This window comes from Notolepis coatsorum (assembly GCF_963971535.1).
Source record: "Notolepis coatsorum genome assembly, chromosome: 15".
Taxonomy (NCBI): Eukaryota; Metazoa; Chordata; class Actinopteri; order Aulopiformes; family Paralepididae; genus Notolepis; species Notolepis coatsorum.
In genome coordinates, this window is record NC_140179.1 from 33344207 (window position 1) to 33369090 (window position 24884).

The 24884-nt window shown below is 42.0% G+C and overlaps 1 protein-coding gene across 2 annotated transcripts in view; it reads right to left on the bottom strand.

Moving 5' to 3' along the window:
- The window catches only part of braf (B-Raf proto-oncogene, serine/threonine kinase), a 78535-nt gene that overhangs the window by 8673 nt on the left and 44978 nt on the right, over positions 1–24884 (bottom strand). The window contains exons 10-18 of one of the 2 annotated variants that reach the window (XM_084330646.1): positions 24562–24702; positions 21553–21689; positions 19429–19546; positions 19039–19123; positions 17574–17750; positions 16690–16736; positions 15544–15662; positions 13091–13222; positions 11291–11425 (exon numbers count right to left, since the gene is read on the bottom strand). In XM_084330646.1, the coding sequence (XP_084186772.1) occupies positions 11291–11425; positions 13091–13222; positions 15544–15662; positions 16690–16736; positions 17574–17750; positions 19039–19123; positions 19429–19546; positions 21553–21689; positions 24562–24702 (1091 nt within the window). The remainder of the gene's footprint in view (positions 1–11290; positions 11426–13090; positions 13223–15543; positions 15663–16689; positions 16737–17573; positions 17751–19038; positions 19124–19428; positions 19547–21552; positions 21690–24561; positions 24703–24884) is intronic. The other variant, XM_084330645.1, reaches the window with a different exon arrangement.

Genomic DNA, 24884 nt, shown 5'->3' on the forward strand with positions numbered 1-24884 from the left:
TCGAGTATACTCGATATATCGCCCAGCCCTATCTGCTATGATGTCATATGATTTCCCCAAGGGGATCAATAAAGGAATATCTTATCTTTCTGCATCCTCTCTCACCCCCCCCCCCCTGCTCTCTCTCTCTCTCCATGCAGATGCATATACAGGAAGCGTCTCTCTATCGAAGGGAGGCAGCTGAATCTCGAGCTGTATGATCCTTGCTCCCAGGTGAGAACAGAGACACGGGCCAGACGGGGACAAGGCAATATTGTCATCAGATAATGTGTGTTACGCTTGTTTTATCACTTAACATCCTAACACGATCAGAGGACCAGTGGCTGCACTGTGCTGTAGTTATCATGACCTTTATTTATCATAAAGTGTGAACAATTGAGTACAAAGCAGGCGGTCGGCGTCATCCATCTCACTGACAAACATCTGCCTCCCCTGAGCCGAGTTCAGCCCGCAGTCAATAAATCACGGTACCACCAGCTTCTCCACCGTCTGAATTAGAACGGAGCCCTTTGCACCAGGAGAGAGAGGTACCAGCTGAGCCTACACAGAAGATACAGCGACCTCTGACCCCAGTCACCCTTTGACACGGACAAGCTCATTAACAGGTCAGCGAGGGGTCATGTAGAGCGGATGCAATGTGAGCTCAACATCAAAGGAGTTGGCTAGTATTCTTAAAGCTCCCCTCCCCTCCAAAATGGTGTTTTTTTCCTACAAATTATACAGATATTTTTATTTGAGTACCTCAGACGAAGAACCACATCAGTCTGTTTTACGTTTTCAGAGGAGGAATGCATTCAAACTCGAGGGCAAATTGTGTAGGGATGTGGCCATTTTCAGTAGTACAGTATATTGCATTTTTGGTGCCATCTTTGAGGAACTATTTCAATAAATTTCTCAAGCTTTTCCACTTTACATACTGATAATGGCCACATCAACTTATAGGCCGTATGGTGAAGGCTGTATCGTTTCATCCCGTTCCCACCTCGGCGAATTACACAATTTTCACTCTGGGTGAAAAATATATTGGTGTAGATTTAGGAACAAAAAGTTCTCCATTGACAAAATAGCCCATTTTGCACAATCATAATTTTAAAGTCGGGACTAGATCTTTCCTCGCGAACGGATATTTTGTCACCACAGAGTTTTATTTGACGCAATTGGTGCTAGTTCGGTCACGTATCTTGCGCTCGACCAATAGCAGCTCTCTTTGTTGCGAGGTCGTCGCAACAAAGAGAGTTGCTATTGGTCGATCCAGTGTCAACAAAGAAATTGCATCCACACTCTAACGTTACGGACTAAAATGGACAGAAAAGCACCTTCTAAAGTTTGCAAAAAGGTTTCTAAACAATGTTATATGCATCTCACGTCCGTTCAGAAAGAACGTGTACAAGATTTTACACAGACACGGTGGGATAGATATAGAAACTGCGTCGAACGGTGGCTTAACCTACCAGGCCAGAATCATACCATCGTGGAGACATACAAACTTTGTTTAGAGATCGATTTGTGTCATAAATGTCATGATCTCTGTATGTCGTGTATGTCATAAATGTCATGATGAATTGAAAATGGGGGACCCTGATTAGATTAGATTGTACTTTATTGTCATTATATTTGCATACAACGAGATTTGGGACTCAAACCTAAGGTGCAGTAATAAAATCACAAGTAATAAAAGAGAAACATAAAATCCTATACAGAAACATTAAATGCTATACAATAAGACAATGTTAGTCATGTACAATATACAAAATAACAACAATATAAAGAATAGCAATACACAAATAACAATCACAGTGTCAGACGGTAGTGGGTGGGTATTGCACTGTGGATATTGTACATCAGGATGTTGCACAGTGTGGGAGGAGGGGGAAAGGTGAATTACCCTAGACCAGTCTACCTTTGATGGTCTTAGAAAATATGTGTGCCACCTGTATGGCCAGCCATCAGCTGAGAATGTGAATGATGCCAGATATAAAGCATTCTGCATGGCATTGGCTTTGCCAGAACTCTCTATGCCCCAGACAAGTGGCACATTGTACCAACGCTGCAAAAGGGCAAATTACCAAGCAGCTATAATGAGACATTCATTGAAATCTATAATGTGTGCCCCTTTACCTGTTGGCAATGGGTGGCATGTCGAGGATGGGGAGTTAACAGTGACTATGACGGATGACTACAAATCCGGCCTCTGATAGTGTGTTGCAGGTAGTCCACTAAGGTTGCAAACAAGGACAATTTGAGACAGGGAGATGTTCATGTGTGTCTGCAAAACTGCCATGTACAGATCTTTGTCAATGCCAAAACGTGCAAATGTTTCTAAGGAAACCGAAGATAGGGCTACATGGGATGATGACGCAGATGATAGTGGTGAGGATGATTAACATCAGTCTTGCCTGGGAAGTGTGGTGGTGGATGAGAGTGTGGACTGGATTGGGATGTATAGGGCGAGGGGATTAGGATTATACAGTAGTAGTGTGATTTGTTTGTATTTGTCGAGATCAGTTTGACACTGATCTCTCCACACACCTCACTGTTTACTCATTTTACTCTGTATTGTATATTGTATATTCCTCTTTACTTACTTACTTTCTTTTACGTATGAAGCACACTCTCAGGGGCTCATACAGAAACAAGCATTTCATCGTAAAGTACCTGTATTTTATTGTGATAAATAATAAACAAACTTGAAACTTTAAACTTGTGTTAGTTGTGTATGTATGTGACGAATAACCTCCGGTCAGTCCTTCATACCAGCGGCCATCAGGCTCCACAACAGTGGGCAGGGACTGCTGCCAGACATCCAACTACAACTACTAGGAACCTAAAAAGGACAATAACACTACCGTATGCATGCATACACCTTATGTGAATACTGCATATTTCAGTTAGTTAATTATATTGACTTGTTATATTGTTTACACTGCTTGTTTTTACTACCTGTACCTCCCCTCCCCCATGCTGCTATGATGCCTGAATTTCCCCAATGGGACCAATAAAGGAATATCTTATCTTGATTGAAAACTTTATTAACAGATTGCAGAATGGGTACAATCACTGGTGCCCCCCCCCCCCTGGTGCCCCCACGGTTGAAAAACGCGCGCTAAAGTGCCCTTTTGAGTGGCGAAAAATGAGAGGGTGTGCCCTATTGGTGCTCTTCCAATGGTCTAAACTTTACCATGTGCCCCACAGTTGAAAACATCACGCTAAAATGCCCTTTTGAGTGGCGAAAATGAGAGGACATGCTCATTGGTGCCCCTACAATGGTCTAAACTTGACCATGTGCCCTGACGGTTAAATAATGTCAGGCAAAAGTGCCTTTTTGAGTGAAAAGAATTGGAGGACGTGCCCTATTGGTGCCCCTCTAATGGTTAAACGTGACCATGTGCCCCCACAGTTGAAAACATCGCACTAAAATGCCCCTTTGAGTGGCGAAAATGAGGACGTGCCCATTGGTGCCCCTCCAATGGTTAAACTTTACCATGTGCCCCACAGTTGAAAACATCACGCTAAAATGCCCTTTTGAGTGGCAACAATTAGAGGATGTGCCCTATTGGTGCCCCTCCAATGGTCTAAACTTGACCATGTTGTGCCCCCACGGTTGAAAAACGTCATACTAAAGTGCCCTATTGAGTGGTGAAAACATAGCAAGAAAATGAAATAACGTGTCTTAATGACTGCTCTGTTAGTGGATAAAATGTGATGCAGCTTACTAGGGCAGGCTTTCCCAAAGTGCGTGCCATGATGAAGACAGTCTGGGGGTGTTGCAAAATACCGGTAGTTAAACCCTGCTTATATTCTAAAGACATTATATGGCCATTAGCAAATATTTTCTGAGTTTTTGCAAGGAACCGATGGGCTAATATCTAGCTAACAGTGCAGATCTAGATGTTTCTCGATCTGCACTGTCCCTATTTCCCCCCCAATGTATCCTTTAGGTTAGGTTAGAGTAAATTAGTTTAACTGAGGCACAAAGTCCAAGCATGCTGGGAACTTGAGGCACAACTCTGAGCAGCCCTGTCACTACAATATTCCATCCATTTAAGTTTTCAGTTTTAGACACATCCCCTCTTGAATGGTCAGATGCCAGAGGGCTTAATGCAGTCTGAGCTGTAACCCTGCATCCTACTGCTGTGTGTGAGGTAGGTAATACAGCAAGCTTTCTTTGAAGTTGCAAAGATTGAGTTTGTTTGACCAATTATGCATTACTAAATACTAAATAGTATACTAATGTATGTACACTGCAAGTGCTTTTATTGATGGCAGTATGTTTTAGCCTAGGCTACTGTAGGCTAGTATGTATTACTACTGTAGCTAGCTAACTAAACAGGTACCTTGCTTAGCTGATTCTATGCTAACCTGTGTTCTCAATTTAGAAATAAAGTGTACAAATTATTTTAGGATCATTTGCACAAGATATACCCATAGCACTTTAAAGTTCAGTGTGAATTGCTTTTTAAAGCTAACTTAAGAGTGGTAGTAAACTTAAATGTGGGTTTAGCATTGGCCTACCGTAATTCCTCTAATAGTGACCCGGGCTTGTATTTACTTAAACTGTAGCGGGTACCAGGCTTTTATTAGGGGGAGGCATGTATAAGAGAGAGGCCTATATTTCTAATTTTCAAACAGATCATAATGAATAAATCAACATTTTGTGTCAGTTTGAACCCAGTAAAATGTACTGGGTTAATTTATTGAAACCAAGTACTGTATGAAATAGTAAACAGTGCAATTACAGGTGGTCACTGGTCATTTCAACGTTTTCAAAGTGAAATCAAGTACCGGTAACTTTACCTTAGCAGCTCAGTATGCAGCTCAGTATATTAGTAACCCGGCTTGTATTAGGAGGTTGGCTTATAATTGCTTAGCTCAAGAGCGCACCCGGCCATTAATAGAGACCCGGTTTGTAATTGAATACCGGTCACTATTAGAGTAATTACGGTATATTCTATGATTACAGAATGCCAAGGAGAGAAAGAAAGAAATCGGACGAATATTAAAAAGTAGCTGAAAATGCTACGAGAAGCAGCTTTTCTTTGAAAAATGTAGTCCAATAGTAAGGGAGGAGATAAGGATACAGGTATGTATTTGTAAGTCCTCACTACTAGCTATGTGTACAAGCTTGTCTCACAGAGCCATAGTTTGGATTATAACTGAGCATCTTGTGCTAACATGGTCAATAATGCTTATTTTGGACAGAAAATTCTGTCTTAAACATTTAAATTTACCAACCATAGACCCTTTTTATTCCAATCAAGGCAAGAGGGCTAGTGGTAGTGCTATATGACATATTATTTTATAATACAATTATAACATTGTAGGCTACAGTACGAATATTATATACAGTACAATTATATTACTATTATAAAACAAATATTATTTGCTCCACCTTAGATAAAGACAGTACAGACAATGAAGATGGAGATATTCAAGAGGGAAATGATGATATCAGGAAGAGAGATGGTGAAGAAGTGGAGAAAAGAGAAAATGCAGATGATTCTATGGAGAGAAATGATGAAGAAGTTGAGGAAAGAGAGAATGCAGATGATGCTATGGAGAGAAATGATGAAGACGACGGTCATGGAGATGCTAAAGAAAGCGAGGATGAAAATGATGATAGGGAGAGAAATTATTAAAACAACAAATAACTTGAATGCTCTCCTGTTGCCATTAAAATATCCCACTGATCCAGCCAGTATCCAGGTACAATATATTACGTTTAATGGAGAGAATGGGGAAGATAGAGAGGGGGGGAGGGAGAGATAGAGATATAGGAGAGAAGGAGAGGACATGATGAGAGAAGGAGAGGAGAGGACATGAGGAGAGAAGGAGAGGACAGGAGGAGAGAAGGGGAGTACAGGCGGAGAGAAGGGGAGGAGAGAAGGAGAGAAAGGAAGAAGCTCAACGGCACATTAACTTCAACTGTTAAACTGTTTTATATCCTGTCAAATATATGTTGTAAATAGCTTTTAAAGAATAGGTTTACTATTTTCAACCCAGACCATATTAAAATGCTCTTTCCCAAATAGTTATATTCCTCACTGATATATTTAGCATTGAGAAATGTATCACTGCAGCAATGGTTTAGGGCAGGCCTTCAAACACCATGATAATCTACTTTTCAAACACCATGACAATGAGGTGAAATAAACATTTTAAAGGTGTATTGTTCCCTGTGTTTTTATCATAGAGGTGTGGTTATACTATTAATCTGGATTGTCTATGTTATTCTAATGTTAATCTTAATCAAGGATGAAGACTATTTCACCATACATGACGCATCATAGCTTTTTTCTCAATGATGGGGTCCCATGTTGTGCAGTAGGTGCCCTTTTTTTCTTTTCGCCCCTGCCCTTCAAACAGCCTGAGTCCGCCACTGGGTATAATACAGAACGGCTCAATACACACAATTGTTAAGGGGATGCAGACCAGAGAAGGACTTCCGTCTTGTTTACATCAGGGTCCCCCATTTTCAATTCATCATGACATTTATGACATACACGACATACAGATATCATGACATTTATGACACAAATCGATCTCTAAACAATGTTTTGTATGTGTCCACAATGGTATGATTCTGGCCTGGTAGGTTAGGCCACCGTTCGACGCAGTTTCTATATCTATCCCACCGTGTCTGTGTAAAATCTTGTACACGTTCTTTCTGAACGGACGTGAGATGCATATAACATTGTTTAGAAACCTTTTTGATAACTTTAGAAGGTGCTTTTCTGTCAATTTTAGTCCGTAACGTTAGAGTGGGGATGCAATTTCTTTGTTGACACCGGATCGACCAATAGCAGCTCTCTTTGTTGCGACGACCTCGCAACAAAGAGAGCTGCCATTGGTCGAGTGCAAGATACGTGACCGAACTAGCACCAATTGCGTCAAATAAAACTCTGGTGACAAAATATCCGTTTGCGAGGAAAGATCTAGTCCAGACTTTAAAATTATGATTGCGCAAAATGGGCTATTTTGTCAATGGAGAACTTTTTGTTCCTAAATCTACACCAATATATCTTTCACCCAGAGTGAAAATTGTGTAATTCGCCGAGGTGGGAACGAGAATCGTTTTCTAGCCACTTCTCAGCCTTCACCATACGGCCTATTAGGGAATAAACCAAACTGCAAACACCATAACTTCAACCTGGAAGCCCTGACTTCTCTATCCTTCCGGTCCCTGCGATCCAGAGACACTGGTCAGCTCTCCATTCCCCGAACCAGACTGCGGACCTTTGGGGACAGAGCTTTCAGTGTGGCAGCTCCCACCCTCTGGAACTCCCTCCCTGCATAACTCTGCAACGCCCCAACTCTTCAACTTGGCCTTTAACCCCTAATTTCTCACTTTGTATGTTGTGTCTGTCCACTATGTTTGTAACTTTTTCCCCCTATGTAAAGCGACATTGAGTCTTCTGAAAGGCTCTATATAAAACTAAGTTATTTATTATTATTATCATTGTGAATGCTAATAGGGAAATAGTACACCCAGCCATAATGCCCATCTTTAATCTCTGTACAATCTATAGTACTAAAACACATTATAATATCGTGGAAGTATGCTTTCACCAAGTTTACCAATCAACCCTGGCACTTAAAAATACGTAATATGTAAAAAAAATAAATTAATCTCTTTTCTCTATCTTAGCTAGCTGAATCTGGTGCCATATCATGCTTGTGTGTTCTATGCACCCTGCAAACCCTGGGATTCCTGCTTTTTGCACTGTGGTATTCATGAAACTATTCCTTTCTAAATAGTTTGATAGCCGCTGTGCGACTATGCTAAAGAAAACCTTACCTTCTATAGTCAGGAGGGATATACTGTAGCTTAAAACTGAGGACTCTTTCTCCTTGGGAATTAGGATTCCTCCTGCTCTACATCAAGCTCTTGGTATAACCCCTTTATCCCATACTACTCTCACTAACCTCCACGAGAATATAAGTACACCAGGTGCACTTTTATAAACCCGGTAGGGGATTCTCTTCTCTTCCCGCTAAGTTGTTCTACCCTCCTGAGTCCTGCTGACCGACTTCATAGCCAGTGGTGCAGTGGTGGTGCCACGCGGTACCACGCCATCCCAGCACTTTTCTGAGCAGAAGTATGCGCACGGATGTGCACACGCGTGCACGCACACAAAAATGCGTTCACAACTTTCACTCGACTCGTCGTCCGTATTTAAGTACCGGTACTCAGCTATCACCTAGTTAGGGCTGACCTTCGAAGCTTTTTTTGGCAATCGAAGCTTCGGGGCCGAGCTTCGATTTTAATTCGAAGCTTCGAGAGAGAGAGAGAGAGAGAGAGAGAGAGAGAGAGAGAGAGAGAGAGAGAGAGAGAGAGAGAGAGAGAAAAAATTATTATTATAATATATATATATATATATATATATATATATATATATATATATATATTGTTGTGGAAAATGTGTATATGGGGTGGACTAGTTTAATATAGGTCAACTAGCAGTGCTCAAAAAACGCTAGGGCGACAGTCCGGCTGATGTTCTTAAAACAACTTTAAGTATGGGACAGATAGGGACAGATAGACATTTCGAGTACATTACATCTTGTTCTGTTGCTTTAATCTTGTACATCACATCTTGTTCTCTCTTTCACACACACACACACACTCATTTTCACATTCACACACACACATATACTCTTTCACATTCACACACACACACACACTCATTTTCACATTCACACACACACATATACTCTTTCACACTCACACACACACACATCTCACTCGCTCACACACACACACTCATTTTCTCTTTCACTAATCTTGACTCCAGACTCCAGCTTTATCTCTCTTCGATGTTAAATCTATGTGTCATCTTAATGTACGTCATGTCATATCTGATATAATATGTCACGTCATCATATCTGTCATGTTGGGGCAGGGCTGGGAAGGTATTATCTGGGGGGCACGGGGGTTGGGAGGTTAGAGTGTTTTTCTTCAAACTGTGGTGACCGTCTACTGATCCATAGCTCTTCTGTTAAACCTTCTTTCCTTAAATAAATTGCTTGTTGAAACTGGAAATACCGTCTCCTGCTGTGTTAACGACTACTCAGCCACAACAATATATATATATTTTTTTTTATCTTATGTTGTGGGACTTGTACAGCACTTTGGTAAACTTTGTTGTTTTTAAATGTGCTCTATAAATAAAGTGGATTGGATTAATTAATTAAGTAGCCCCTTTCGTGACTGTGACGCAGCCAACAAGGTTTCACTCGGCTGCGCTGCCTGGGTGCAGTGGGGCTGCTCTCACAGCCAACGACATGACATTACATAATTATGTTGCAACCTTCATCTATCAAGCAAACAATTATATTATATTTAATTTATAATTATATCAGACAATGCACCTACAAAAGCAGATGATTACAATTAAATTAGCCAACTAACAATTAGTAACACATTAGTCATAGCAGCATAGGCATAGCCTTATTAATGTTTTGTGTGGCGTCGCCGTAGTGTACAACGATACTTACGTTTTTTAGGTGATTTGACAAAGTTGTTGTAGAGTTGTGATATGCCATTTTCTTCTGGCATATCTGGCACTCGGCTTTTTGGGCATTGTCTTTGCATATTTTAAAGTGTAACCACACGTCTGATGACTTCTTCGTCGACATGTCTGCTGCACATGTCCTTGTAGTTTTCAACACAGATAATCTCCACATGCTTGTTGTCGAGAGGTGGAGTCGAGGCGCCACTTACTTTCGTTTCATTGGAATGGAGGCGGGAAGGCGCCGCTTACTTTCGTTTCATTGGAATGGAGGCGCAAGATTTTGGAGGCAAAAAATAATAATAAACTTTTTTTTTTACTACGTTTTTTTTTTATGTTCGAAGCTCGTGCCATTGAACGAAGCTTCGAAGTATTTAAGACAGCCCTAGACATAGTCTTTGCATAACAATAGCATAACAATAGCATAACAAAGAACGAGAAGTGCAAAACCAAAATACAAGCCCTGTACCAATTGGTGGGGGTTTGCTTGAGCTGTGGAACCAAATGGTCCCGACTGGAAGGATGAGACATTTCTTAAGTTGTGCTTCAGAAGGAAACTGTCCTTAAGTTACATTGTTAATTTAGTTTGTATTTACTTTTCTAGTTTAAGTTAATTCAATTAAAGAAATTGTAACTACAATATTGTATCTACAATTACATTTAAAACATTGTTTGTTTTTCAACCATATCTGTTGACAATATAATTTCTTTATATATTGAAGGCTACATCCTGCTACCTTTTTCAGCTTCTCGAGTCCATTTCAAGGCAATATTTACAAAAACTAAACTAAAACTAGTAATTTCCTATACAAACATGTTTCCTACTATTTATGTATAATAATCATCTGTTCTGTGCGCACGCGAGGGAACATGTATGCGCATACGCATGTGCACGTGGCGTCATTTAAACAGCGTACAGGCACTTCTGATATTACGACTGCACCCCTGTTCATAGCTCTTCCTGAAAAACATTCATTCGCTCTCTCTCATCAACCATCGCCTATCTCCACTGCTTTCCTAACTTCTCTCTGCGTCTGGACCCAACTGGCTGCGATCTCTCCACCCTCTTTCTGTCAATGATTCCAAATCTTCCAGCAGCACACTCATAGTCTGGTAGTGAAAGGTTAACCTTCTGTAGTGTGGTAGTGATAGGTTAACCTTCTGTAGTGTGGTAGTGAAAGGTTAACCTTCTGTAGTGTGGTAGTGAAAGGTTAACCTTCTGTAGTGTGGTAGTGATAGGGACCTGTGAGATGTAAGGCTGTCCCCGAACCCTGTTTTTGGGATTCAAACTTCGTCAGGGTTTTTCGAACGAACGTTCGAACCTTCGTTTTTAATTAAAAAAAAAAAAAAAAAAAAAAAAAGGAAATCTTTTTTAATAATATATATATATATATTTTTTTTACTATCCTCAAACTAAATCCTCAATTTGAATAAAGTGATTAATCTGATTAAATGAGTTTTTTTTTTTTTTATTAAATCAACTTTCCAGCCCCAGACCCAGCCCAGGGAGAAGCCCCAGCCCAACTAAATCAACTTTCTTTAATGAATATAACTCATCAGTTTCTTTTAATACTTAATACTATAATATTAGTGTAGCCTAATCTTTATCTGTAACTGTGAAGAAAAACCCCATTGGTTTAAACGGAATAGAAAAAAAGATTTAATATATATTTTCTTTATTAAAAATATAAAATTTTAATGTTGATTTAGCCCTAGTGAGATGTCTATTTAGGATTTTTCTTCCTCTTGTTTTTTTTTTACCAAAAAGAAAGAGAACGTACCTGGGGGAAGAGGGGTCGCTCCTCTCGCTTCTTCTTCAGACAGTCGGCCATCAGTCTTCTCATGGCCTTGGGACAGTTACTCCGCACCTTGCTGAGGTCAGGAGCCAGGTACCCTCTGCCCACCATGAAGATGATCTACCATGGACAAGCCAGAAGACTGTGTTTAATCAAGCACAGTGCGGCACATGGCGACAGTGGCTTGGGAGGTAGATCGGTCATCCAGTGATCGGAAGGTTCCTAGTTAGATTCCCGCTCAACTAGGGGTGGACGGTATAAACGGTATACGGTATAAACGGTATGAATTTGCTCTACGGTATGGATTTTGAGTATACCGTGTAACCGGTAGTGCAGCTCTAAAATAGCAATGACGTCATGTAACCACAGCGCGACTATTTCACTGGCATTTGCCCCTAAAAATAGATAGAATTAGTCATAGATAATAGATATGTGCGAACTGGAAAAAGTTATTTAGGAGGCTTCGCGCAGTGGGCGTGCCAGCCCCTACCGCACGCATGTAAACACGGGTCTAGTAGTCTAGTGGGACGGGACACGGGAGCTGTCGGCGTCTCCCTGAGCTAACGTTAGCTTAGCTACCGTTACAAAATGACCCAGTCAACTATTCACTTTTAGTTTAATACATGATGGGGCATTGTCTAACCGAACGGTATCTAGTCGGCCAGCTACCGATAGCTCCTGACATCAACAAACGCTCCACAAAGTCTAGTACTAGAGACGTGTATGCTACCTGTTAGCTCACGTTAACACAAGTTAGTTCACCGTTCAAAACGAAATGTCCCATTGAACTAAATAATTCACTGAGGCGTTGTATTAACGTTATATATGCAGTAGCTACAGATAGCTCATGATATCAATGTCTTATAACACTGATTCGATGCGTATTCGAGCTGAGGGCTTGCTAACGTTATAATACCAATACAATAGGGTCCAGGTGCAGCGCCGGAGAATCCTGGCCGTAGCTCTGCTCGAGGCTACTCGAGTATAGGTCCAGGTGCAGCTCCGGAGAATTCTGGCCGTAGCTGGAGGCTACTAGAGTACACACAGACAGTGGAGCTTGTTGCGTGGTGGCGATGTCTCGCAGATAATACCAGTACAAGTCTAATTATATAATATATATATTTTATAAAAAAATATATATATACCGTACTTTTCGGACTATAAGCCGCGGCTTTTTCCCCCATTTTTCGACCCTGCGGCTTATATAACGGTGCGGCTTATATGTGACTCGACGTGACCAAACCCGAAAATGTTAAAATCAAAATATTGCTTTTTTGACTGCATTGAAATGTTATTTATCTGTTCCCTTATTTGCTAAACTTAATACAACTTGTAAATGAGTTAATTCTTGTTATTTGTCCGACAGTATTGTGTCCCAATGGTAATTACATATGGTAATTAAACATTAAAACACCTGCGGCTTATAGTCCAGTGCGGCTTATATATGTACACATCATTCAATTTAGCTGCTGCGGCTTATAGTCAGGTGCGGCTTATAGTGCGAAAAGTACGGTATATAAAATTAAAAAAAAAAAATTATCAAAAACGATGATACCGTGATATATACCGTTACCGTCTATGCTTCAAATTATACCGTGATATACATTTTAGACCATACCGTCCACCCCTACGCTCAACCCTGGCTGTTTGGGAGCGCCTGTGTTTGGAAGCGCCTGTGTTTGGGAGCGCCCGTGTTTGGGAGCGCCCGTGTTTGGGAGCGCCCATGTTTGGGAGCGCCCGTGTTTGGGAGCGCCTGTGTTTGGGAGTCACTGCGACGCCTCTCACCTGGTCCCTGTTGTTGATGTTGGAGTACGGTAGCGTCCCAGACATGAGCTCATACAGCACGACGCCGAAGGCATAGACGTCAGACTGGAAGCTATAGGGGTTCTTGTCCTGCAGCCTAATGACCTCTGGAGCCTGTGGAAGAGAGAAGAGAGAGGAGAAGACACGTTTTAAGTATAATAATAAACTGTATTTGTATAGCACCTTTCATACAGAGATTGCAGTTCAAAGTGCAGTAAAAGATACAGGCATAAGATGAGCATAAAGTGCAGACACATCATTGGTTAAAAAGGTAGGAGCAAGGTAAGACAAATCACAGTTTTTCACATTAGGATCTAAAATCCCAATTGACCTCTGTGTTTGATTCAGTTTTAAAATAGGCAGTAATAAAATAACACAGTAAAATGATGCAGTACTGTAGTGTGATAAAATAGTTCAATAAAATAATAAGATACAATAACATTTACAACAGAGCAGTGCATCGCTCATAACACTTTGTAATACCGATTTTGTAAAACAATATGTAATACCAATTTCAATAACCATACTAGCAAAGAAAACAAAACAACTGGTGCGTCAATTTAAATTATCACACTCTGCCAAGTATCTATCTATCTATCTATCTATCTATCTATCTATCTATCTATCTAGTATCTTCTATACATGTTCCATTTTAAAATTACATACTTTTCAAGACCTTTCACGTTTTGAACCTTCTAGATTCAACACTCATTATTTTACACCTTTGCCTAGAAGCAAATAATCTGAATAAACCAAGTGGGGGGGAAAACCACAGACTGTCAGGTGCAAATATTAGCAGGTCAGAGATGAAATTCTACTCTGCATGCTCTGCATTAAAATTGAGGAATTAGGATTCCTCCTGCTCTACACCAAGCACTATTGGTATAAATTGTTTATCACATACTACTCTCAATAACATCCACAATAATCCAAGTACACCAGGCACACTTTTATAAACCCGGTAGGGGACTCCATTTGGCCCTGGGGCTGAAGGAGCCTTTGGCACTACAGCTTCCACTTCCTTCCACCTGGGTGCAAATTATAGTTTCCGCGGGTGCGCGTGGGTATGCGTGTCGTAAATTTCATCACTGCTCTCGTCAGCACGGACGTCCGCACAGGTGTCCGTGTGCCTCCCACAATTCGTGACCGCGCGGATACCCCCATGGATATGCGCACAGACTTGTGACTGCGCATGTGCGCGGACTGTGAGCCTGGAGTGTGATCCTTCTCCGTGTAAATGTCCAACAGATGAAAACCTTCCGGTGTCGGAGTGTGATCCTAGTGCGCATGTGTGGATCACGTACCCCAAAAATTTACTATAAACAGAGCCATGTGCGCAGTCGTGTCAGTTTTCGAGTATAATCAGCGCCTTAATATCCATGGTATTATCTTACTTCTCCTCGCTGTGGTATCTCTGGACTCGAGGAAGCCCATTTCTCCATTCCTTTGTGGTGGAAGGCCGTCTGGCTTCCCCCCTCAATACACGTCCCCTTTGACCCTATACCACCTACCTTTACCTTCCCCCCTTCTGACCCATTTGCGTCTCCCCCTCTTTGTCCCTTCTCCAGCCCCCCCCCCCCCCCCCCCCCCCATAAATCCTCCTATCTCGTTCCTACCTGGTCACCCAACCACACCCTATACCCAGGTATAAAGGTATACGGATAACATGATTCTGGGAGCTCTATTGGGGATACGAGGCCTGTATCTTCGTGGAGTCATCCGCCAATAACTCTTGACTAACTTGTATTTTCGATACATCTGTTTGGGTTAATAAGTCTATTTGACTGAGTATATCCTTGACTCCGGCTAATTTCCTCCACACCTTCCTGTATGTCTTTTTTTTTAATGCTCCTCTACCTCTTGCTTTGAGTTGTCCTCCCTTTCCTTGACCGAACATTCCTTTAATAAATGTAAGCGGATCCCTATAAAATGCCGTCCTGACGACTGATATCCGAAGGGGGACGCATTTACGGGACGACGTCTGTAGCAAAGCGTGCGGCGGGGGGCGTAGCGTCTTCCCGAGAGCCGCTCCGGTTTCTAACGCGCGCGTCCACTCAACATCCACAGGATAGACCCAGAGAGCTGCTCGAACTGGTGAGAGGCTCCACTCAACATCCACAGGATAGACCCAGAGAGCTGCTCGAACTGGTGAGAGGCTCCACCCACAGGATAGACCCAGAGAGCTGCTCGAACTGGTGAGAGGCTCCACTCACCATCCACAGGATAGACCCAGAGAGCCGCTCCGGTTTCTAACTCGTGGGTCCACTCACCATCCACAGGATAGACCCAGAGAGCCGCTCCGGTTTCTAACTCGTGGGTCCACTCACCATCCACAGGATAGACCCAGAGAGCTGCTCGAACTGGTGAGAGGCTCCACTCACCATCCACAGGATAGACCCAGAGAGCTGCTCGAACTGGTGAGAGGCTCCACTCACCATCCACAGGATAGACCCAGAGAGCTGCTCGAACTGGTGCGAGCCGCTCCAGCGAGACTTCACCGTGGCCAGGCCGAAGTCGCCAATCTTCACCGTCAGATCCTCGTGGAGGAAAATATCTGGGGGGAGGGGTTAAGGAAAGGGCCTCTCCTCATCTGCGAGAGATCAATCTACTTGATTATCAATCTACTATGACTATCAATCCACTTGATTAAAAACGTGAGATGCTTGTTTTTCCCGGCTCCTCAACCGTAGTAGATTTGTAAACAACGTATATTCTATCTATACAAACTATGACTATAAACTATAACAATAAACTATAACAATAAACTATAAATACAAACAAAATTAACTATAAATACTATAAACTAAAACTATAAACTAAACATAATACACAACGTATATTCTATCTATAGAAACTATAACTATAAACTAAATAAACATAATTTGTATACGTGTTAACATGGCCACGTGAAAAAAAAAAAAAAACTCTACATTCAATATAGTGTATTCAAATTGTAATACTATATAGACGATTCTCTAAAAAATATATTCGAAACAGGCGGCTGAGTGGCGCAGTGGGCAAGGCGCGCCACTAACGCAGGAGATGCTGGTATCGAGCCCAGCTCTCTGCGTTGCTACCGGCTTGGCCGGCCGTCATACTAACACAATTGGCAGTATTAGGGGGTGGGAAAGCCGGTGGGTGGGGATTGGACGTTGTGGACAGCGACTCCTACAGGTCGGTTGGGTGACGCCGGTGGGGCGGAAACAGGAAGTATCAGGGGAAGCGTGAGCCTCCCACGCGTTACTCCTCGCCACTGAGAGTTTGAGCTGCTGCGGTGAAAAGATGCGACAGGCTGCCTCCTCGTGTACCGGAGGAGACACGTGATGCAAGGCTTCTATCCTCACTACAGCCGACCAGTGGGAGGCATAGTCTAGCAACGTTCAAGACAGGGGAGGGAAGAATTGGAAATACGAAATTGGGATGGGAGAAAAATTGAAAATGGGGAAAAAAAGTGGATAAAAAATAAATATATATATATTCGAAACCTCAAAATCTCTGAAAAATGTGTGCAGTCATGCCCCTAACGTTTAGAGCACTGACACTAGTCATGGATCATGTGTAGGTGAGATGGAAAAGGATACTGTTGCTCTTCAAATCCCTATGGATGATAGATTTGGCATGCAGGTAACTAGGGAGAAATTGAAAAGAAAACAAATAAAGAAACATGTTACAAACAAAACAATTACAGACAATTCAAACAATAGGATCGCAATAGTCCACATACTTTTCAAAATACAAAACGGACGCATGTGTGCATTGAGAACATGGAAAGCTGTAATGAAACAAGTGATGTTCCTACCACCACCAAAACCTGCACAAACTATAATGTATGACGTATATCATGCCAGTTAGGGGAAACATTTAAAAAAAAAATTATATTCAAAGTTAATTATATTGTTTACACTGTTTATATATATTTGTATTCATATTTAATTGTATTGCCTATATTTATGTCTTTCTTCTATTACCCTGCCCATACCTGTGTACCTCCCCTCCCCCATGTTGCTATGACGCCCCAATCTCCCCAAGGGGAATAATGGAATATATTATCTTATGCAACGGTCCCTGGTACATAAAGAGAGAGAGAGAGGTGGGGGGAGGGGAGGGGAGAGAGAGAGGTGCGAGGGGGGAGAGAGGGCAGAGAGCGATAGATAGAGAGAGAGAGAGGTGAGAGTTAGTTTGTTTGTATGTTTTATGAATTATTTCACCGTCAACTAAAGACACACTTCTTCAACCAATATCTGATTTTTTTTATATATATAATAATAAATAAATACCTAACTAACCTTACTGTCAGGCACTTGTCTTAATATACTAACCAACACTGAACATTGTTACTCAGCTGTAAGAGTTGTGCCCTTCCTGCTGACTTGTTGTACAAAACTTGGAAGTCGCTTTGGATAAAAGCGTTCAGCTAAATGACTAAATGAATGAATGATGAAATGTATGTATCAGGGCCACTCACTCCATGCCCTGGGCCGTCTGCCTAGCGATGTCGATGAGCTTGATCATCTCAAACTTGGTCTCGATGATGTGCAGGTGGTGGTAGAGGCTGGAGCCCTCGCACCACTGAGTCACGATGGCCAGCTGAGGCTTGGTGGTGTAGCCCATGAACAGCAGGATGTTCACATGACGCGTTTTCCTGTCGGGGATGAGAGAGTAGAGGTCACCAGTTACAGGGCAAAGGATTACCATACACCATAAACACCAGGCTAAAGCATATCGGGAGAATTGACTCAATATATATATAAAATCCTATACCAAGAACCACATATCAGAAATGTATCAAAACTGGATTTTCTGTCTCATTCACACATAGATCTCTCGAATGTAGAAATATGTAATACATCACTATCGTGCCATTTCAGTTTTGCCGTGGCACTGGGCATTAGGGCTGACCTTCGAATTTTTTTTTGGAATTCGAAGCTTCGGGGCCGAGATTCGATTTTACTAATTCGAAGCTTCGAGATTAAAACATTTTATATATATATATATATATATATATATATATTTATTTTTTGGGACTTGTACAGCACTTTGTTCAACTTTGTCAGTGCTATAAAGTTTAAACCTTTTTGAATCTTAGACAAACAAAACACTTTGCTTTCATGAAATATTGTAAGCCGTCATTTGAGGCTTAATAAAAGCAGCACAATGAACACAAATCTGTCAGTGCCTCATCTTAAATAACAAACAGCATTGTTTGTTATAGTTAACAAAGAGAGGCAGAGTTGATTTTGAACCAAAAAAAAATGTATTAAAAAAAATCATATACCGGTATATATATACATTTAATAATCAATTTTTTTTTCTTTCATATTCGAATCCCATGCCCATCGAACGAAGCTTCGAAGTATTTAAGACAGCCCTACTGGGCATTGTATTAATAATTTACCATTGGGTATTGTAGAGCCATGGAACCACTTTTGGCGCTTAAAACTTAAACCCTGGTACCATTGGTAATATCATGGTATTTCAATCATATTTCTGGTGCCCAAAAAAAAGGATGGCAATACAGAATCGGTAATAGGTATTCACCAACTTTTGTTTGTTATATACTGGTAGCTCTACATTCCGACAGTCATCACTGATGCATTTTTTATTTTATTCACATTATGTGCCCAAAACTATTTTTTATTTATTATTTTTGACAGTGTGGAGTTCTCTCTCCTGATTGGATAAAGTGGGAACGGGATACCAGGAAATGTATTTCCTGTTTACTGCAGAGTGGAGGGACTGGAAGATGTTACTGACCAGACACTCTACCAGACACACACACACTATTATTCAACATGTAGACCACTTAATTTTACAAAAGAAATACCACTTAGGCCTACAGCACCTTTAAAGCTAAGCAATAATAATAATAATCAACATCAAACGTTATCTAAACCAGTGATGTGAAGAAGACGGCGTGGGCTGCCACTCACCTGAGGACTCCTACTTCGTTCTTGAAGGCCTGAAGCTGCTGCGGGGTGGGAGCGGTCACGTTCAGCATCTTGACCGCCACGTCACCTGGGAGAAACGTTTAACGCGTTAAAAGAGATGCTACGGATCAGTGTTGTAGTCGAGTCCCTAAATCTCAATACTTTTATTCCACACCTTTCTAAAACCACTGTGGATGTCCATGAAAATGACCTGTAATTAACACAACACAAGGATTCAATGTTCCCCGATGACATCACTGGTGGCCTAAACCTAAATGAAAGGTGTGCAAAACAGCTTAGAGTTGTGGGATTATGAGCAAAATAAATCAGCATTGTTTTTGGGGCGAAGTGGCCCTTTAAAAAGGGATCAGACAAACCGAGTTTTCGACCTACCGTGCCACTTTCCCTTGAAGACCGTTCCAAAGGAACCCGAGCCTATCCTCTGGCCCAGTGTGATCTGACCCTCTGAGATCTCCCAGTCGTCACTGGAGTCTCGTCTACCCAGGGTTTTCTGTTTGACACGGAACAACACAACCAGACTTACATCCAAAATGCACTGCCCACCAGAATGACAGAACACTGTGTACAGTTAGAAATAGATGGGGGTCTTGTGCCTAGACTTAAAAAGGAACACGCCGACATTACAGGAAAGGTGCTTACCGTCTTCTCCAGAGTCGGACAAGAAGGTAGACACCAATTTCCTCTCTGTGCGTTCAGTAGAAAGCTATCCGGCTGCAAGCTAGCCTAGCTTAGCACAGATGAACGGGAGCAGATATGGACCACTAGCCTAGCTGTCGGCCAAAAACACCTCTCCCGGAGTTTTAAGCTAGGCTAGTATCTGCCTCACCTTTGTTTACACCTTTATTTTTCTCATATCTTTATATTCAGAGTTAATTATATTGTTTACACTGTTTATCGTTTATTCAGATCAAATTTGATTGCCTATATTGATGTCTTTCTACTATTACCCTGCCCATAACTGTACCTCCCCTCCCTCCTCCCCAATGCTGCTATGACGCCCGGATCTCCCCAAGGTGATCAATAAAGGAATATCTTAACTGGTCATTCTTTTGTGCTAAGCTAGGCTAGCTTGCAGCCGGATAGCTTTCTATGGAACGCACAAAAAGGAAATTGGTATCAACCTTCTTGTCTGACTATGGAGAAGATGGTAAGCGCATTTCCCGTGATGTTGGTGTTCCTTTAATAACATGTGAAATCTATCTATAAGTTGACATCTATAAAATATACCTGGCAGCAACAGTGAACAGGTTACCACAACATGACAAAGGAGTTTCACTTTGGTTGATGAGAACAGCCTATAGCACTGCAGTAGCCGATATATTTTAGATTATTCACTCAAATGTCTAATTACTAGGGCTGTCAAAATTAAAGCTTTAACTTGAGATTAATTTAAAATATTTAAAGCATTCAAATAAATTAATCTAGATTAATCTATGGAGTGAAAAATCTTCAATCTTAGCGCCGCGGATATAAGAAAGAGGTCTAGCTGAGTCAATGTTGATGGTTTTGTTGAACATTTGTATTTCACAGGAGAGAAACTATTCAAAGAAAGCTATTCAATTAGTGTTTGAATCGAAATATACTTTGTGTTGATTTTACATTAATTCCATGATTTTACTCAAGTAAATATCGGTTACAAGCTTTGGTCTTAAGTAGAAAAATGCTATTTTTTATCTAGATTAATTACAGAAAATTGCGAGATTCATTCGTTAATTTTTTTTAAATCTATTGACAGCACTAATAATTACGTATTTGGTTGATGCCAAGTTGCACTGTGGTAACCTACATCTTTTTGAAGTAGAAATATGTTCCTTTCTCTCTGCATCAATGGCCAGGTCCAGAAATATTTTGGACATTTGACACAATTTTCACAATTTCGAAAGGAAACAATCAAGATGTGCTTTAGGTGCAGACTTTCCGCTTTGATTTGAGGGTATTTACATTCAAATCGGGTGAGCGGTGTACAAATGTCTATGTATGCCTCTCCCTTTTTTGTGAAAAATGTTAATGGCCAAATATTTATGGACCCGACTGTATTTCACGAAGGGTTTGTGAGTGAGGACCAAGGACCAGGACAACATGTGACGTAGTTATATATATTATATTCTATTGTATTTGTATTCTAATTTAGTTTATATATTACATTTGATTTAATTCTACTTTAATTGTCTGATGCACCAAATTACCAAGACAAATGCCTTGTATGTGCAAACTTACTTGGCAATAAAGACCTTTCTGATTCTGATTCCATTAAAGTGAATGATACATGGGATGGGGGGGTGCATTGGTTTCTCATCCACACTATTATCCAATTGACCATATTCACACGGCGGCCTTTTTTGCTCTTATGTCATGCTCAGGTTGGGTTCCTTCCCACGGGTGGGAACAGGGTGGGAAAAGGCACCCGACCTGAGCATGACACGAGAGCCAAAAAAACGGCCAGCCGTGCGACTAAGGTCGAGGACCCGCATGGCCGACCCCGTGCAAGCCCCTCACCATCTTATTGCGGTCCTCGGACGAGGACGAGGACTTGCGCTCCCTCTGTTGGCACGGCGACTTCTGAGGGACCTTATGGTTGCTCAACGAGCCGGGTAAAGAGGCGGGGGGCGTGGCCGAGAGCCCCGGAGTGGACCCTGAGGGGGGGTTTAAAAGAGAGGGAGGAGAGAGAAAGGAGGTATGGGCGAGAGAAACGGTGAGGTTGATTGGACAAAAGGAGGGGTCAAAAAAGGCGACGTGAGAGAGAGAAAGCGAGGAAGTGAGAGAGAGAGAGAGAGAGAGAGAGAGAGAGAGAGAGAGAGAGAGAAGGTTTCGGGAGGAGAAGGAGGAGGAGTGGGATTGAGGTGCAGTGTCTCGTTGTGCCCTTGTGGATGTTTGTGTCGAGGCCACACACACACACACACACGCCACATGCAGTGAGGAGCGATGCGCTTGGGTTCGGTGACGTGCGTGACCGCCAGGCGTCATCTGACAACTAAAGAGGAAATGAGTGTGAACTCTCAGTCTGCGATGCAGGGCTCCAGACTAACTTTTTTCACCACCGTCCCAGAACCGTCCCGAAATACAATTTTAACCGTCCCAAAGTGAATGTAACCGTCCCAAAAATCAAATGCCGTTTCTTTACTTTGGTTTTGTCGTCTATAGTTGTTATTGCCATAAGAAACACCATTCAGAGAAGGGGAGAATAAATTGATTTAGTCAAAAGGCTCCCAGGTGGAAAGATTTCACAAGAATAATTATGATTAAAAATAAATAAATATATATAAAAAAAAAGTGTTTAACAAGGTGCTAGTATAGGGATATTTGGTCACAGTGCTGTTATAGTCAACCAATTGGAGCCATGTTGATTATTCCTTCCATAGGAAAATATATTTAAATGTATTTGTATTTTATTTCGTTTTAGTTTTTTTTGTTATTACAAATGTGTGTGTTTATGGTTGAAAATGTTAGAGATAAATAAAGATCAAATCAAATCTAACTGAATAAGTTATCCCTCTTCTAACAAGAAAGAAAAACGTAGTTTAGCTTTAAACTATATAATGTCATTGCGTCCAGAGATTCCACCTTTGATAACTAAAGTAATGACACTTGACTAGTAATGAAACATGTCCCTTAGATCGCGCTGTCCTCCTGGTCGATATTGATAACTGCTGCTAAAATAAAATAAAATAAGTCCAGAGTCGAGACTCCGTGCTGCTCCCAAGTCCCAACGAATCCCAATAGTATGCAACTGCAGAGCCGTAGAGCCAGGGGCGCTTTCAGGTCACAGTGCAATACTCCAATTCAGCCATTGGCAATTCAGCCGTTGGGTGGGGGGCGCTGTTGAGCGGGCCTGTGACCGGACCTGAAAGCGCCCCTGGCTCTGCGGCTCTGCAGCTGCATGCTATTCGCAAATCCAGCATGAGCCAGCTCCCGCTGCAGCCGTCGTTATCAGAACACTACACACATATCATAATGTTTACAGCAAACTGTAGTTGATCACCAGGTATGTTTTATTAACGTAGAATAATTCATATATATATATGCGCGCACTGACAGTCGGCTAATTGACATTTCCTGTGAAAAAAATGAAATCCTCTCCGTCCCGTTTGCGTCCCAAAAAAGATTTCTGTTCGTCCCAAATCAATATTTGATCGTCCCCGGGACGACGGGACATCGTTAGTCTCGAGCCCTGCTGCGATGGCCTCGTCTCTTCCCAAATCTGAACGTCGGTCGAGATTGCGAGGGTAGGGAGGGCAACCTCGACCGCTAGAAGCCTTAGTATGAAGTTGTCATTAAGACATTGATTGAACCGGTCGAATTCCCTCGCAGGTTAGAGAGCATCTAGGGCTTATAGATGTGTTTGGGACCAGGCGACGGTGTGTTTGGGACCAGGCAACGGTGCACCAGGAGGCCAAGCAAACTGAATCGAGCGTAGTGGATGTCGTCTGGATAATGGAGAATGATCCTTTAAATCAGGGCTGGCCAATAGGAGGGCCCCCACGGGCCAAACTTTGGCCCCAGAAAGATTCAACTGAGTGGTAAGATTCTATTTGGTCGGTTTTGTGGCAATTTAATCATATTCGATGTATGACTTATGGCACTGTTAACATTAGGGATGGAATGGACACATTTTACAAAATTGCACAAAATTCGATAGTGGGAACTATTCCGACTACTAATTGAAAATCGCGAAACATGGCAAAACGTTGCTACCATGTAACATCTCCGGTATCTTTTCTGTTCTCCCAGCGGTTAATACCGCTATGCTACCTGGCTAGCTAGCGAGCTGTACCCAGCATGCCATTCGGCGGTGTAACAGTTAATAGGGTCCCCTCTCAATACACTAGTACTACACAATGTATTTGCCGGTAAAAACAAGGGACAAAATATATATCTTTGAGACAAAACGATACTTTGCATGAACTATTCAATTTATTTTATAATTTAACGATTATCCGAAAAACTATGCCCATCCCTAGTTAAAAAAAATATGATCAATGTCTAGTCCTAGAGCCCACAACCCACATTACATTCATGATGGACGCCCCTGGTTTAAAATACGCTCTGAATAATCAACGATGATATAACTGCATTAGAACACTGTGATCTAACCGAGGGATCAACACTTCCACGTTACCAAATCAAAAAAGGAAACTGCAGCTAGCAAACCTTTTCGAAAAGGGGAAAGCAACGAATGCAACCTATGACCTCCGATTCAGGCCACACCGGTGAAACCCCACGTGAGATCCCAGTGAAACCAGCATGTCAGGGGAGAGAGACCCAGCACCCAGTGGTAGGGAGAGTAAGAGAGCATGTGAGGACCGAGAGAGAGAGAGAGAGAGAGAGAGAGAGAGAGAGAGAGAGAGAGAGAGAGAGAGAGAGAAACAAACACACATACACACACAAAGTGAAAACACAGTGGATGTGAAACAAGAGGACGGGCAGGTGGTTTGAGAGGGGGGGGTGTAAGGACAACACACATGAACACACGCATGCACACACACACACACAGAGAGGCCTAGCTACCTCGGAACACAGGCTCGGGCTCAAAATCAAACACTATGTCATTGGGGTAGGTGTATAGGAGGGGACTCGAGGTCCGCGTTCGGTGTTTCCTCAACCCGCGGACGGGGTGGGTCGGGGGGGCGGCAGGGTGGGTCGGGGGGGCTGCAGGGTGGGAAGAGAGACAGAGACAGGATCACCGGCCCTGAAGACCAGCTAAAAAATATATATTTTAAAAAAATATATTCTTTCAACCGACCCCCCCCAACACTCACTAGTAGTAGTCATTATAAAACACACGCCTCAAGAGAAACGGGAGTTGGTAAGTCGAGACACAAAGCAAATGA